General features: G+C 46.6%; 2 protein-coding genes across 4 annotated transcripts in view; both read left to right on the forward strand.

The window, feature by feature from the left end:
• Positions 1-615: 615 nt before the first annotated feature.
• rab21 (RAB21, member RAS oncogene family) lies at positions 616-5,422 on the forward strand. The gene is made up of 8 exons (XM_015962691.3): positions 616-1,049; positions 2,748-2,807; positions 2,878-2,985; positions 3,112-3,175; positions 3,274-3,328; positions 3,396-3,484; positions 3,772-4,375; positions 4,973-5,422. Exons 1-7 carry the CDS (start codon positions 906-908, stop codon positions 3,906-3,908), a joined length of 657 nt encoding a protein of 218 aa, XP_015818177.1. The 5' UTR covers positions 616-905; the 3' UTR covers positions 3,909-4,375; positions 4,973-5,422.
• A 131-nt stretch (positions 5,423-5,553) lies between these two features.
• The window catches only part of LOC107387630 (leucine-rich repeat-containing G-protein coupled receptor 5), a 91,601-nt gene continuing 79,968 nt past the window's right edge, over positions 5,554-17,186 (forward strand). Inside the window, exons 1-4 of one of the 3 annotated variants that reach the window (XM_070541735.1) lie at positions 5,554-8,059; positions 8,480-8,532; positions 11,540-11,630; positions 15,644-16,683. In XM_070541735.1, the coding sequence (XP_070397836.1) occupies positions 16,475-16,683 (209 nt within the window). In that variant the 5' untranslated portion in view covers positions 5,554-8,059; positions 8,480-8,532; positions 11,540-11,630; positions 15,644-16,474. Of the gene's footprint in view, positions 8,060-8,479; positions 8,533-8,970; positions 11,631-15,588; positions 16,684-17,186 lie in introns of those variants that run through there. The other 2 variants (XM_070541727.1, XM_054739916.2) reach the window with 2 other exon arrangements.

The raw sequence follows: 17,186 nt of genomic DNA on the forward strand, positions 1-17,186 counted from the left end.
ACTTGTTTTTTTGGAAACATCTTCAAACATCTGAGTCTAGTTGTGAGGAATTTAAACACCTTGGGTTTATTTTCTCTGTAAGAAACACCAAAATGACGCCAGCGAGTCAAACCAAAACGGGAACTGTGATCGGGTTGTTGATGGGCCAACGTGAGAAACTCCGGAGCAGCTGACGCACGTGGTCACGTGACAGAACAGAGCCGAGCACATCGACAAGATGTCTCACTCTGGGTTCAGGATAGTTAGACTTACTTTACTCTTCAGTTTTCGGAGGGAAAATTATAGATTACGTTAAACACACGAAACCCCACTTACATACGAACAAATGCGCGCGCGCACAAACGTTAATTTACTGCTATTGCGTCATCTGTTTGGACATAATCACTTTCACCACCTGCCGTGTTTTCCTGATAAACTCGTTTTGTTCGTGGTTTATCCTAAATATCCCGTGCGCTTCTAGACTCCCCGAGACGCTTTAACAAAGATAATCTCATAAATTATGGTGAATGGTTGACTTTACCTCCCTCCTTGTATAAATGTTAACACAATCTGATCTAAAACTGCTGTAATGGTTGTATAAATAACAGAGCACCGCTCCCAGTGAGCCCTCCCGACGCGGATAGACCAGCTTCGGCTGGACTAGCTTGTTAGCTGCTAGCTGGGAGAGACGCCATTAGTTGGTGGGTAGAGGCAGGAAGTGACTCCGCGTTTGAAGCCGTTTTTCTCTCCGCTGTGGGCAGATCTGCGTTAACCTTTGGGCGCTGAGCGTTGTCAAAGTGTTCTCATGGGTTCTGCCGCGCAATAAAGTCGGGCTTCAGTCCCGACGGGGTTAGCATTAGCGGCGGTAGCTCGGAAAAGCCTGTTTTTGGATTAAAGTCGAGGATTCCTGGAATAAAGGTGTAACCATGGCAACAGCGGGGGCGTCCGGTGGCAGCAAAACGTTTTCCTTCAAGGTGGTGCTGCTGGGGGAAGGCTGCGTGGGGAAGACGTCGCTGGTTCTGCGCTACTGCGAGAACAAATTCAACGACAAACACATCACAACGCTGCAGGTGAGTGAGCCTGGAGGCAGCGGGGTTCCGACCGGAACCGAACCAAACCGAGCCCTCTGGGCTCGTGACCAGTGGACGCTTGTTTGTGGGTCCTGGGAGAGCGGGGCTGTGACCTGGTTGGGGGGGCTCGGTCAGGTGTTTGTTTACGGTTTCAGGCGCCGGACCGGGATCAGAGACCCCCGCGTAGCGAGCTGTGGTTCTGCCTCAGCTGACTCCAATAACACCACTCATCAGCTGACTGTTGTTGTTTTTGTTGTTTCTTCGTTTTAGAATAAAATCCAGTCCGTGTTCCAGTAAAGCTCCTGATCCCATCCTCACCTCTTCCCGTTCCCAGCAGCCAGACATTCCTGGAAAGTTCCGGATCCACTGAGTTTTACTTTGGACCTTAGTCCCGTCCACAGAGCAGCATTTTAACTATCTCAGGCATAACTCAAGGGATGAGCCAGTCATGTAGACACAAACAGCAGAGCCTGTTTAAAACCGGATCTTTAGTTTCTGTAGGGCATCCCTCCCGAGGACGACCCCCCCCCCTGCTGAAGTCCTTCATTCCTGCCTTTGTTTGTGTTCAACAACCTCTGAACTTTTATTTGTTGACGTAAACAAACGAGTTGTTCCTGATTTATTTCTGTAAATTCCAGGAATTAGACGCGACCTGCTTCTGCCAGCTCAGTTTCACTCGAACTGCATTCTGGGTAATGTGGTCTGACCCCAGATTGTTCCTGAGGTCAGTCATGAGTGGGTCACATGGTCTGGGTGCTCCTAGCTGCAGGGCTCAGGGCTGGTCTGGGATCAGATCTGTAGATAACCGTTTATGGGTCTGAAGCCACCGCATCATCGATGGGTGGTGGATCCAGATCGGATCAGCGGGATGTACTTCCTCTCCGCTGTAAGATTCCTGATTAACCATCACCCATGCTGGTTTCTGGTGTTTCCTCTTGACTTGTGTCCATGTTTGCACCTTCTCACCGACACAAGTCCTAGTAGATGAGTTTCTCGCCTACGTGGCAATAAACCGGACTCCTTCTGCTTCTCCTCCTCCTTCCTCTCACATCCTCACAAATCCGTCAGATCCTGATCGCGTCTCATGGCTGTTCCACTGAAAACCCGTCTCCGCGTGGACTTTGACTCTCAGGATCAGCTCCGTGAGGCCGTGTGGAGGTTCGGTGAGGCCGGCAGGTTCTGGCACAACATGAGAAGTTGGAGCAGACGATTCCCACCCAGTGGCTGCTTCCGCTGCAGCGGGATGAGCGAACGCAGACGAGCGTTTGTCTGGAGCCGAGTCTGCAACCCTCGGTTGGTAGAGAAGCACCGATCCTGGTGCGGCGCTGACCCAACTTTAACCGGCATCATTCAGTTCAACTTTTTCTTCCTGGCTTGAATTCTAACTCTGGAAGTTTGAACAGTGATGGTGTGTTAAAGCAGTTCGGCCCATCCCATCACTTCTACGGGTTTATCTGGTTCTAGTTGGCTCCAGAACCCGTGCTCGGTCCTGAGAAGTCCAGAAACAAACGTATAAACCCGTCACACGTCCCTGAGACGATGGAGGCAGGCCGCTCTGGTGGCGAAACCCGGAGCTGGTTCCTGTGACCTCGCTCAGCCAGATGAACCGATTTCTGACGAATGAGAAGAACAAAGTGTTCCTGCAGAAAGATGAAATGTCACAAGATGTTTATGAAAGCTGCCCGTCTTCCTCTGCAGGCGTCCTTCCTCACAAAGAAACTCAACATCACAGGCAAGAGGGTGAACCTGGCCATCTGGGTAAGATGCTCTGACCGTAGCTCCGCCCACTGCCTTCTGGGAAAAGCGTGAACTCTGCTTCTGTGTGCAGGACACGGCGGGCCAGGAGCGGTTTCACGCGCTAGGTCCCATCTACTACAGAGACTCCAACGGAGCCGTTTTAGTCTACGACATCACCGACGAGGACTCCTTCCAGAAGGTACCCTCGCCGCCTCAGGGCCGGCGTTAGCCGCCGCGGCTGTTCGGGTTCATGGCTGTTGGTGATTAAGAGCTTTACGAGGTCCCGTGGTGTTCCCAGCCCAACCAGCTGTTTGTGTCGTTGCAGGTGAAGAACTGGGTCAAAGAGCTGAGGAAAATGCTGGGCAACGACATTTGTTTATGTATCGTAGGTGAGAAGATCCGCTGCTGGCTTTAACTCTGGTTCTGGTTCTGACCCGGATCCTCCAAACGGCATCGGATCTCATCCTACTTCTTCTGTTTCTAACAGGAAATAAAACCGATTTGGACAAAGACAGACACGTCTCCGTGGAGGAGGCAGAGAGGTGAGACCTGCTGGGAGCGTGCGGCGCCGGCGCTCTGCTGACCTCTGACCTCTGTGTTTCTGTGCAGCTATGCGGAGTCGGTTGGAGCCAGACACTACCACACGTCAGCCAAGTTAAATAAAGGCATCGAGGAGCTCTTCCTGGATCTCTGTAAACGTACGTTCAGTCCGGTCCAAACGAGCCCCGATCACACCGAGCAGTTCACAACACAATAACAGTGAATCCAGTTTCTGGGATCGATTAGTTTGGACTAAACAGCTGATTATTGCTGAGCAGCAGTGAGTTTAGGTCGTTCCACGATTCATAACCAAGAGGAAATGAAATGATTTTAACAGTTTGGACAGATGATTAAACATTTATTTGTTTACGATATTTTTACTTAACAAATAAATGACGAGTTTTTAAACGATCCTGATTTAGTTTCTCTTCCCGTTCCCCTTCAGGAATGATGGAAACGGCTCAGGCAGAGGAGAGGGCGAAGGGCAACGGAGCCAGCCAATCAGCATCCAGTAGACGCGGCGTTCAGATCGTTGATGATGAGCCACAGGCCACGCCCGCTAGAGGGTGTTGCTCTGGCTAACACACACACACACACACACACACACACACACACACACACACACGTGCTTGCAAACATAATCTTCACACACACGTTTATCGGTGTCGTCCTGCTCAACAAAATAAAAGTAACTCACCTTCTGATTTAACTGTCTGTGCTTTCTGCAGCACTTTGATTGTAAAACGTCCTCCGTTTGGTTCTGGGTATGGTCCCGGTTCTGTTTGGGGATGAAGCAGCTGTACAGAACTCCGTTTAACTTCTGGAAACACAAACATGTTGGATGTGTTTAAATTTGGAGGAGTAGAGTGATGAGCGGGCGGTCTGACGCAGGAGAGCGAGGCTCAGAGGTTACCGCTGGTTACTGAAGAACCCGCTAGTGGAGAGGAGTGTAGCAGCAGAGCTGCACTGGGCATGCTCTGCAGCTACAGACACCTGTAGCTGCAGGTGTCTGCAGCAGCAGGTGTCTGTAGCTGCAGGTGTAGCTGCAGGTGTCTGTAGCTGCAGGTGTCTGCTGCTGCAGGTGTCTGTAGCTGCAGGTGTCTGTAGCTGCAGGTGTCTGTAGCTGCAGGTGTCTGTAGCTGCTGCAGGTGTCTGTAGCTGCAGGTGTCTGCTGCTGCAGGTGTCTGTAGCTGCAGGTGTCTGTAGCTACTGGTGTCTAGCTGCAGACACCTGTAGCTGCAGGTGTCTGCTGCTGCAGGTGTCTGTAGCTGCAGGTGTAGCTGCAGGTGTCTGTAGCTGCAGGTGTCTGCTGCTGCAGGTGTCTGCAGCTACAGACACCTGCAGCTACAGACACCTGCAGCAGCAGACACCTGCAGCTACAGACACCTGCAGCTACAGGTGTCTGCAGCTGCAGGTGTCTGTAGCTGCAGGTGTCTGCTGCTGCAGGTGTCTGTAGCTGGAGACACCTGCAGCTGCAGGTGTCTGTAGCTGCAGGTGTCTGCTGCTGCAGGTGTCTGTAGCTGGAGACACCTGCAGCTGCAGACACCTGCAGCTACACCTGCAGCTGCAGACACCTGCAGATACAGACACCTGCAGCTACAGACACCTGCAGCTACACCTGCAGATACAGACACCTGCAGCTACAGACACCTGCAGCAGGGTCAGAGATGAAACCTGGCTAAATAATGCACAACTGTTGGGATACATCAATAGAATTAATATATTTGATTTGATTCAGAAACTTGGTCAAAGTTAAATATTCTGATGGAAAGTACAGAATAACGTGAACATCGTCAGCTTGTGAATCACTAATCAAGAGTGTTCAGGTGTGCATCACGTCAAACAGGATTTAAAAATGAAAAGAATAAAGTTGAGCTACTTGTTTCTGGAGTAAACCGGTTTTCTACTGAACATGTCGGGTTTCGGACCTGTTGGAGTCAAAGGTTCTGCTCGGGTCTGCTCCTCATCCTCGTCTCTAATGTTTTAGTTTCCTTATTAACGTTATCCTCCCCAAACAGACGATCATGTGCATGTTTTATTCCTGTAAACAGCTTCCTTTGGCTTACTTTTAAACAAATAAAATAAGTTATTTTCAAGTGGTGGTGATGGAAGTTCCTTCTGGTTTCCCCGCAGTGCCCGGATTCTCTTCAACCAGCTGATCTGCTGCTCGAGCCAGGAGCAGAACAAAACGTCCAACAAAACGAAAAATTAATCTACATAAAACACATAAAAACATAAAAACACACATGAACCGATAAGTATATTTTATTCATAGAGCACTCATGACAGACGGGAAATCACAAAGTGCTTCACATGGATCAAAAAGTCATAAAATAATTATCTTAAAATAGAAATAAATTAAAATCAGAAAAATAAAATGATACCTTTTCATAAACAGACAAAAGACAAATTTCTGTTAAAAATAAGAAAATAAAAGATTTATGTAAAAACAGCTTCAAATTAAAGGGTCTTCAGCTGTTTAAGTGTCCAGACTGTCAGTTCTGGACCAGCTGAAGGCGGTCAAGGACTCTTGTTAGAACATGTGAAGAGTGTGTTACAGTAGTCTAGATGGGAGGAGATAAAGGCCTGGAGAACCATTTCTAGTTCGTGTTTTGACACCAACCTTCTCAGTTTGGAGATATTTCTTAAGTTATATAAACAGTTTTGTGTGGCAAGGCATAGAAACGAGGGCCCGGGCGGGATTCGATCCCCAGACTCCTGGGTGAGAGTCACGTGCACTTACCAATCAGCCAAAGGGACATCCCCTTGGCCAAGTAGCCAGGGCGCATGATCAGTCAGGACACTGACAGGACGCTCACACGTCACATCTGGACCAACGTTTTTGAGTGGCCTTCAAGAGACGTTGATGGTCAAAAACACCCAAATTCCTTAAGTTTGTCTTGACAGAAGATAAATGACCAAGACTAGACTAATCAGGGGAACCATGCTCTCAGGGGCGATGATCAGACATTCAGTCTTTTCAGAGTTTAACTGGAGGAAGTTATCTTCTAGCCAGTTGGTGATCGCTGATAGACACTCTAGTAACTCAGACTGTTTATAGAACTCAGAATCCTTAAAGGAGCAGTACAGCTGAACGTCATCTGCATATAGGTGATAAGAGACATTATCAAGAGGGTGCATGTGCAGCAGAAACGACAGTGGTCCCAAAACAGAGCCTTGGGGTACCCCACAGAACAGATGGGTAGAATCTGACATGATGTGGTTTATACAGACATCGTAACTTCTGTTAGAAAGGTACGATCTAAACCAGTCTAGACCAGTTCCAGAGATCCCCACCGAGTCACCAAGTCTGTTATTAAGGTGTTGTGATCAACAGAGTCAGAAGCTGCAGAAAGATCTAACATCACTAGCACTGTGAACTCCCCATTGTCTGCAGCCATCATGATGTCACTGGAAACTTTAAACAAATCTGTTTCTGTTGAACGCTTTTCACCAAAACCAGACTGGAACTTGTCAGAACTGTTGTGTAGTTCCAGAAAAGTCATCAGCTGATCCGCCACAACCTTTTACAATATTTTAGAGATGAAGGCTTGTTTAGAGATGGGTCTGCGGTTTTTAGGCAGATGGGTCCAGACAGAGTGAAGATGCCCTGTGGTTTGATGCCCACGTTGGTACTATGGTGTCCTGAGACGGTTGGCTAAAGTGAAACCATTTTTATCTAGACAGGATCTTGAGACTGTGGTTCATGCTTTTATGACCTCACACCTAGACTACTGTAATCCTGTCTTATTTGGGGTAAGTAGCTCTCCTGCAGCTTGTTCAGAATGCCTCAGCGAGATTTTTGGTTGGCATAAACAGGTTTGATCACGTCACACCTGTTCTGGCTGCTCTTCGCTGGCTGCCTGTGGATTTTAGAGTTCGTTTTAAACTCCTTTTATTGGTTTCCAAGGCTTTGAACGGAGTGGCTCCAGCTTATTTCATGGAGTTGGTGCAGCCATATGTCATTGCTCTAATGCTCCTCACTGAGATCTGGTTGCTGCTAGTGGCTCCTAGCGCTTGGCTAAAGATGAGAGCGGAAAGGGCGTTGTAACGGTTGTTACGTAGTGTATTTTGGGGGGTTTAATTATTACCTATAAGATGTGATGATTTTTTATGAATATAGAATATCAACCTGGTGGATCTTTGAACGTTTAACCAGAAGAATTCAGGATTCTTTGCTTCTTCAGGGACCATAAACACACTTCGTATTAATTCAGACAGAGTCAAGGATATAATTAAAATAAACTTTATTTTCTAGACTAATTATTTTACACGACAAGCTATGAAACGATGTGTGGATGGAAGGTGATGTGTGATCAGCAGTGGCGGAGCTTGATATGTGCAACATGTGCGGCCGAACAGGGCGGCAGTCTGCAGGGGGCGGCATTTAATTTCCTTTTTTCTTCTTTTTTTTTTCTAAAAAAATATTTTTTTAGCATCAACCAATACATAAACAAAACATAGAAATCGCATGTTCTTAATAATAATAGTGATGATAATAATAATATTTCTGTAATAAAAGCACAACAAAGCGTAACCCATATCAACTACTCCCTGTCACATGACCCACGTCAGCTGATGTGAGGTCCCTCTCCTGATTGGCTCCTTCCACGTCGCGGCAAACATGAAAGCTGCTCCTGCCGTGGCTGTAAGCTTGTTGCTTGTAGAACGGCGTTGGAAAACAAAGCGTTTTTCTCCCCTCAATTCATTTATACTCTCATTTTACCTCAGCGGTAAGTGTTCTTAACATCTACCAATAACACCCTTTTACTTGTCAGTGACCAGTCGATCGTTTTCGCTATAAAAAATGACCTTGTTCGGCGGAGTTCCCACCGCGAGCAGAACTCCGGTTCAAAAACGCTGTTTTTGAAACACTTTTATTTACTTAAGCACTTTAGTGGGCTTAACTTGAAACCAAGAGCAATCAAATGATTATTGTTATGTGTTGCCTTGAATTCGGCTATGCTGTCTGTCAGACAGTTGTTTTCCTTTATTGTTGTTTTTGTATTTGTTTGTAGCAAATGCTACTGGAATGCATAGATTGAGCTACGTAGCCAAGATGATTAATAATTGACCTGTTGTACATTCGTGATATGTTTACCGGTAAACTGAATAGAACTTGATGTGTTAATGAACGTTTCTCTGGCCTACAGGTCAGGTTTTTTTCCCCATGTTGAACTGATCTTCATATTGAAGTGGCGAGCTGGTAGGACCATTCTTTCTTTTTGGAATCGGGAAATGAGCTATTATTTACCCCATGAAAAACGGAGCGGCAGCGGGCCGCTGGAAGTGCCCTGCTAGTATGATCCCGTTTAAACTGTAAACTGCCATAAAATAAAAACTATAATAGCTAGAGCGGTCTTTTTTTAGCTGAAAGTTGAGACTCTTGCCTTTCAGCACATCTGTACTGTACAAGTCGATGATGTCATCATGTTGTGTTAAGTGTGTCTATTTCAGTAGAACTTTGACAAGTGGTGAGAAGGTGGCCAGGAGCTGGATGTTGTGTTCAGTTAGCAAACGTTATATATACACTCCACACAATTTGAAACAAAGTTGTGTGTGTGTGTGTGTGTGTGTGTGTGTGTGTGTGTGTGTGTGTGTGTGTGTGTGTGTGTGTGTGTGTGTGTGAAGGGAGGGGGGGGAGCGTCACAGGGGGATCTCGCACAGGGCGCCATTTAGGCCAGCTCCGCCTCTGGTGATCAGAACCTTTGTGACTGAGTTCTGGGTGTAAGAGAAGTTGGTCTGCTATAACTCGAGTTGATTTGTTAATAAAACATCAGACGCAATCTCGCTGTGTCTACGTACCCCAAATGGAGACTCCCTGTAGGATCTGAGATGTCGGGGTTCGGGCGACCCCAAGGCGCTGAAGGTCGTAGATTACCTGCAGCGCGACCTGGTCAGTCCAGAGTCGTCTCCAGGTCACAACAAACAGGTGGACTCGTTATGCTTCTCAAACTCTCAGGGAGTCGAGGCTGTGTCAGCTTTGCAGCGTGCAAAAAGCTTTTGACTGTGTGTCAGAGAGATGTTTCAGAGAGGCTGGTCCCGGAGTCTCAGCTGGAAACAAACTTCCTCAGCGAACTGAAGTACTCGGGAAGTGATCGAAGTTTTGTTAATTCCTATGTTGTGATTTTCTGGCAAATCACAACATGCCATGTTGAGGAGGTGTTACCAAACAAACCTCAGAGCACTCCTCCTTCAGATAAAAGATGCTCTGATTTGTGTCGTGAGATTAACCTCGTCATAACGTCACGTGTTTGAGTGTGAGCTGTCAAGTCACGCACGCTGATTATCAGACAAATGGATGCTGCAAGGACACGTTCGCTTCAACTTCATTGGTTTAGGCACAGATTAACCAAAATATTATTATTCAACCATTATTGTTCATTCAACCGTATGATTATTTAATTTTAAGTTGAATTCAGAGTGGAGTCCAGCAGTCTGAGATGAGAGGAAAGCTTGGAGACCTTGGGAGAGCGTGTTTTCTTGTGCAGAATCTCCTGGCTTGTAGCAGATAGAATAAAAAAAACGGGACATCAGTACCGTAATTTCACCTCAATATAAGCCGCACCGGGATAAAAGCCGCAGATATCAACAGAATAGAAAGCGTAGTTTAACTGAACGTGACTGAACTGATCAGTATCAAACAAAACAGAAAAGTTATTGATTAGTTTATTCATCGTCCTCCTGCGCTCTGAAACCACTGAACTCATCCTCTTCAGTGTCGGAGTTGAACAGCCTCAGAAGAGCTTCGTCACACACCTTTTCTGTGTCGCTGTCATCATCCTGGGTGAAGCTGGGAAAACAAGCGGCGCCGTTTTACTGTGAAAAAAAATCCTCCTGGGCGCTTTCCGTAGCGCTCCTTTAACCATTCCTTCATTAGACTTCCCAGCATCCATCCTTTCTGGTTGACTAAAGCCGCATGGTTCAAAGCATGGGAAAAAGTAGCGGCTTATAGTCCGGAAAATACGGTATATGACCGTTCACTGTGTAGGTCACTATGTAGGTCACTATGTAGGTCACTATGTAGGTCACTATGTAGGTGAAAACGGACCCTTCCTGGACGTTACAGCGTTCTCCGTAGCAGCACCAAAACTGGAACGCACCATCCCTATCCGTAAGGCGCTCTCCATCAGCAGCAGTTTTTAAAACAAGGTTGAAGACCCACTTTTATGGTTTGATGTTGGTGACCTTTGAAACAACTTTCTGGACCTGTCGGAACCGAGCCAGCTGAGCTTGTGCGTAGGCTGCGCCTAGAGCCATCCAAGATAGACTCTTCGTTGTGGCACTCAGGAGGTGCTGCAAAGACGAGAACTGCTTGGCTTCAGGGAGATCACTCGGCATCGCAGAAGTGGACCACAGAATGAAAGATTCTTACGCTCCTCCGAGTAATCTGACTGTCCGGGTCTGTGGGCTTTGTGCCACAGGAACGTTGGACCGTCACCCGAGGGGCTGTCTGGTGTCAACGCGTCGAGAGATTTACCTCGGCTAATATCATCGGCAGGGTTCTGTGCAGAGTCTTTTACTTTTACAGCAGCAGCTCAACAGGTAGAGCGGGTTGTTCAGTAATCGGAAGGTTGCAGGTTCGATCCCGGCTCCAGACAGAGAATTCTGCTGTTGTGTCCTTGGGCAAGACACTTAACCCACCTTGCCTGCTGGTGGTGGTCGGAGGGACCGGTGGCGCCTGTGCTCGGCAGCCTCGCCTGTCAGCGCGCCCCAGGGCGGCTGTGGCTACATCGTAGCTCATCACCACCAGTGTGTGAATGTGTGTGTGAATGGATGAATGATACACTGTAGTGTAAAGCACTTTGGAGTCCTGACTCTGAGAGGCGCTGTACAAGTGCGGGTCATCTATCATATGGGAGTATCCGACTGGACAAGAGAAAAAGAGAAGTTTCTCTTTGGGAGATGTTTCTGATCGCTGATGCTCCAGCTCCAAGAGGCTCTGGGATGATGGGCGGAGCTCGGAGCTCTAGAGCTGACCCCAGAGGACCGGTCCATTCACAAAGACCAGCATCCTAGACAGACCGGTCACCACGCTCTGGTGTCTCCTGGAGTATCTCACATGCTCTTCTGAAGATCAGCACTGGCTTAGTGCCTAGGCTTCAATCAGGAAATAGCATCTTTTTGCTTATGCTAAGGTTAATTGTGGGTAAAGTACCTTCACAATGAGGGCCTGGGTTGTTGGAGTTATTTTTGTATTTTGTTTACCGCAGGCTTAACCCTCTCAGGCTCTAAATAAGTGTTGATAAAAGAACGAACAACGAAGTCCTTCAGGGAACTCCTGAGTACGTGTGGAGTAACCAGGTAGGTTTTAACCTGCAGCGCCTGCCTCCAGAGGCTTAAACCTACCTTGATTTCTTTCTTTCTTGCTAAAGTGAACTATTTTTGTTTAGTATTTATTATTTACTCTCGGTTATTTAGCTTAGTTAGGTTGTTTATTGCCCAGGTTAAGGGGGGGGGGTGGAGTAGGCAGTCATGGCTGTGAGGGCATATGGTTTTTTTAACACACACACACACACACACACACACACACACACACACACGCACGCACGCACGCACGCACGCACGCACGCACGCCTGTTTTCCTTTAGAAAATCACTAAAAGGGACAGAACATTTTCAGTTAAACAGAATTAAACAGGTTTCGATGTAAAGTTTGGTTCCTGGGAGTTAAAATATTTAGATCTTTGGTGTAAAAACCTGGAAATGTTGACATGTTTTCTGTAGTGGGCCTTTTCAGCCACCAGGTGGCGATGTCTCGCCAGAACTTCTCCAACATAAAGATTATTTATTACAAGATGTCGGAGGCGGTCCTGCTGTTTCAGGACTTCTGTCTAAATATTTAGTTTCCCCAAATAATTCAGGTTTTATTTTGAAGATTTTATTTTGGTAGCTAAAAATTATGACTACTAAACAACTCTCCATCTGAGATCTAAAAGGTCAGAGGTCACCCATTTGTAGAGATGAGGATGATTAAAGAGGACACATTATGACCATTTTGCAGTGAAAATATTTCACTTCTAATCCGAGTTTTCTGTCGTCCATCCACGTTCCTAACGAGGTCACATGGTACCAGGTGTTTTAGAGGAGCGAGCACCACCTCACCCCAGCCACATGGACCCAAGACATAACCCGTCAACCCTGCTCAACCCTTCCCAGGAGGGTTATGGGGGCATAAAAAGACCTTTAATCTTATCTTATAATAGTTCTAAAGGTGATAAAAAACATGTTTGTGGAGTTATTTGCACCAACTCCCCCTCATGTTGTGCTGCTGTGGCCCCCAGACTCTGGAGCTCTCTCCCCCTGAGCCTGAGATCAGTGGACTCAGTGGTCTCCTTTAAACTCACCTGCTCAGGCTCTGGTGGGACCTTCATCGCCCTCTCCTGGTTCTGCTCTTTCAGCTCAACCTTTCCTGGGATCCACTGATTTCACTTCCTCTCTCATTTCCTTACATTTAGTCACAGTTTTTGCTTTCATTTGAAACACATTTTTATCCGTTTTTTTTTAATCTTTTCTATATTTAAAAGTTTTGTTTTTGTGAAGCAGCTTGTGGTTTTTATCTTGAGGCGTTTAGAAAAGATTGTTTTCCTGGCTGCAGCAGGCCGAAGGGGGCGCTGTCGGGCCAGCTGTCAGACCCATATGAACCACGGCTGTTACTAGTTTACAGTTGTTAATACTCTGTTCTGTGGCCAAATTAAGAGAGATAAATATAATTTACTACAGTGAAGGTCTGAATTTACATCCCATAATGAAAATGTTCCTTTAAGAGAATTTGCTGATGGCCGTTCCAGACTCACGTTAGTATTACCTCTGGTGGTCCCGTGGCTTCTGTATCTGATGATCGTCTCGGTAGGTGGTCTCTGCAGTAACTGATTTAGCAGCTGAAACAGATTTCATTTATTTATATTTTAGTGATTTTTTAATTATTTTCTGCTAAATATTTTATGTTTCTAAAGATCTTTGCATTCGCTCGTTTCTAAGCAGCCTTTTAGTCGAGGCTCTGCTCACACATGGACTCACGCCGGCTAAATAAACAAAGGAAGTTAACAAACAGAGTAGTCCTCATATTTTAAACAGTTCACCAATAAAGGGTTGAAAACATCTTACCGGCAAGTGTTGCTAAAACAGATAAAGTTCTTACCGCGACCGGGAGGCCAACCTGCACAAACCCACACCAGTCTGACGCTAACTCTACACCACTGACTCTGATACAACGTGAACGGTGCCTAGGTCGTACACCCCTGCCATCACGCGTGGCGTTGTAGGCGGGATGTGCTGTTTATCCAACGGCGTAGAAGTATTTGCAGAAATACTTTGCCGTATGTCCAGGTTTCAGAACTGAGACCAGACCAGCTTCAGGGGCAGGAGAAAGGCCTGGTAGTGGGCTACTTTCTCCCATTAGCAGGAAAAAGCTTTACATCGACCACATTTCAGCTGAGAGAAGGAAAATGCATGAATGCAGCCAATGAAAGGGTTGGGGGTGTTTTTTTTATGAGGAAATGACAAAATCCCACGGTAACAAGTCCTAAAAGTAGATTTTTCATAACATGGAACAAAAACTGTTCAATCATTGAACCTCTGCGTCCTCCTCGATCTCATGTTTCAGGTTCAATCAATCCAACTTTATTTGTGTAGCACTTTTCATACAAAACAAAATGCAGCTCTGAATGCTTAACAGATCAAAACGACCCCATATAACCCATATTCCTACCCCCCCCCCCCCCCCCTAAAATACTGCATAAGTAAACACTAGGCTGAGTTCAGATGGGTTAGGTAATGAATGACACGCCATCAGGTGAGCCATCTGCCTCGGCAGTAGTTGATCAATGGCAGCAGCCAAGGCACCAACCCAGGGCGCCCATGGAGGGAGGGCAGAAACCCCACCACCGCCTAAGCACTCCCCTAGGAGCACCCAGGCGGCCACAGTCGACCACCCCCGAGGCAGAGGGCCCCCAGAGGAAACACTGGTGTGATTAAAATAAGTACAATGAAAATAAATAAATACATATTAATATTAATAAGTTAATATGGATAGTCAAATAACTAATAAAAACTGATTAGAGATAGTAAAACACTAACACTGTGTCAGCAGGAGACACGGAGATGTACAACTGTTTATCATCAGCATAACTGGGGAAATTCACCCCATGTCTCCGATGACACCGCCAAGAGGGCGCATATGAAGGTTAAAAAGCACTGGGCCTAAAATTGAACCCTGGGGCACACCACGTGTAATCCCATTATATTAGTTAAAGGGCCCCCTTCAGTTCCAGAATGCTATTGCATCATTTCCAAATATGGTATGAGTCTGACCACTGACCCGATGCTGCCCCCTTCTGCGTGCTGCAGCCAGGTCCTTCTCTCCAGAATGAGTCGCCTCAGGGTGCGGCCACTTTTAGATGACAAGCTGGTCACGCCCACCCATCCCTTGATTGGCTGTTATAAGGTGAGAAGCTCAGATATGCAAAAGCAGCTCCCATGAGAGGTGCTACTTCTCCAGCGTGGACAGGTGGCGGTGGTGCTTTTATGCTAACATCCCTGCTTGTGACATCACAAAATGGGACTTTTTAAACAGCGTGTTTTAGAAAACCAAACACTAGCATAAAACCATTTTTACAGTTTTATTCGTGCTTTGAGTGTTTGTGGAGGCGCTCAAGGCAGCACAGAAGGATGCCAACGTGGCGTTTAGCATCATATGGTCCCTTTAACAAGCTAATGAGTCACTCTGGGGCCCAGGAAGACGTGGCCGATCACGCCAAGAGTATCTGACACCTTCCTGTTGTAGACTAACACAACTACTCTGTCTGCTTCGACCTCCAGAGCAACAGTAAAAACAACAAATTCATCTCATATCAACTTTTAGTTTTAACACCAAACATGAATAAAAGAGCAGGTGTTTCTGCTGCGTTAACGTTCCTGCCCTTAAGTGTTGACTCCTGTGACATCATCAGCTCTGAGTCGATGTGAGTACGACCAACAGGACAGCGAACGCTGCCGTTGTGTCCTTGGGCAAGACACTTTACCCACCTGGCCTGCTGGTGGTGGTCGGAGGGACTGGTGGTAGCCCAGGGAGGCTGTGGCTACGATGTAGCTCATCACCACCGGGGTGGGAATGTGACTGGTTGTGTTGTGAAGCGCCTTGGGGGGTTGTAGATCTCAAAGAAGGCGCTATACACACACACACACACACACACACACGCACACGCACACGCACACACACACACACACACACACACACACACACACACACACACACACACACACACACACAGGAAGTTGACACTATTCATTAACTCAGCTGCTTCTTCTGTCGCTCAGGTTTCGAGTCAGAAGGATCAGGACTTTGTCCTCCCGCCAACGGGAGCAGCCTCACCTCCTGAATCCCGCTTCACCGGAAATCTGGATCTGCAGTCAGGATCCACGACTGGAATTGTGTTTCTTCCTGAATGACTGAATCTCAACAAACACAAACTTGTCTAAAACTGAGACAAAATAAAGATAATAAAAAAAAATGATAAAAAAAAACTAATTTTAAGGAAAATTAAATACAATAAAAACAAATAGTCAAGTTTTAAGTTAATTAAGACAAATTAAATAAATAAACAAAATGACTGAAACATCAAAAAAGCGAAGTAAAAGGATTATAATAAGAAAAAAGCACAAAAATGTAAAAATATATCAGAGTTTCACATTTAACCTTATGGAAACTATTTTAATTAATTTTCAAGACTAAAAGTTATAAATTTTTTCCTGTTAAGTGAGAATTTTTAGAAGAAGTTTTAATTAAATTTAATTTATACGTTTTATATTTTTATCTTTTCTATTTAAAAATTAATTTGAGAAAAAAACTAAAATTTTAAAAACATCAATGAGAAACGCGCAGATGTTTCAACACACACACACACACACACACACACACACACACACACACACACACACACACACACACACACACACACACACACACACACACACACACACACACACACACCTCTCTCTGTAGCTCCATGCGCTAAGAGTCTGGGTCCACTTGAGCCGAACCTCCAGCTGTACTGGAACCACCTGATCCGGGTCTCACACTCCGGCTTTAGTTTTCTCTCCGACCAGAACCGAGACTTTCTGTCCCGTCCGAGCAGCAGCGTGCGGGACATGCGGGGGTTCGTGGCTCTGTTGGCGGGGTTCTCGGTGCTCTCGGGCGGACTGAGGAGCTCCGAGGCTTCGGGGGAGACGCAGGCGGGTCGGACCACCTGCCCGGACCGCTGCCGGTGTGAGGAGGACGGGCTGCTGCACCGGGTGGACTGTTCGGATCTGGGACTCAGAACGGTACCGGGCAACCTGAGCGTGTTCACATCCTACCTGTAAGTCAAACCGAGGGCTGAAAACCCATCCACCTCTGCAGACTCATGTTGTGGTTGTGTGAGGGCGTGCGCGTGCACAGGTGTCTCGTACTGGTGAGAATGTGCGCACCTGTCCGCTCGTTTCTGCGCATGTCGGGCACAGTTGGCGCTAAAAGGTTGGTTTCAGTTCAAAAGGTTCTGCTGGAGCTCATGAGTCGGGTTCTGGTTCCGGCTCTGAACAGGTTCTGTTGAGTCCTCAGTTATGTGTGAAAACTTGAACTTCTTCAGAAGGAAAACGTGTTTTCTGAAATGTCCTCAAACATAAATCAGCTGATGGATCTCCTGACTCACCTGCACAGGTAAACTCACCAGATCTTAAAACGTCAACACAAGCTAACTAAAAGCTTCGGAACACATTCAGGTTTTAGCCGGGTCAGAACCAGAATATGTCTTCTTTCTCCCGAACACGTCAGCCAGAATTCCAGTGATCATGGTGGACTAGACACCTCAGCAGGACCAGGACT

This window comes from Nothobranchius furzeri, chromosome 1 (assembly GCF_043380555.1).
Source record: "Nothobranchius furzeri strain GRZ-AD chromosome 1, NfurGRZ-RIMD1, whole genome shotgun sequence".
NCBI classification, from domain to species: Eukaryota; Metazoa; Chordata; class Actinopteri; order Cyprinodontiformes; family Nothobranchiidae; genus Nothobranchius; species Nothobranchius furzeri.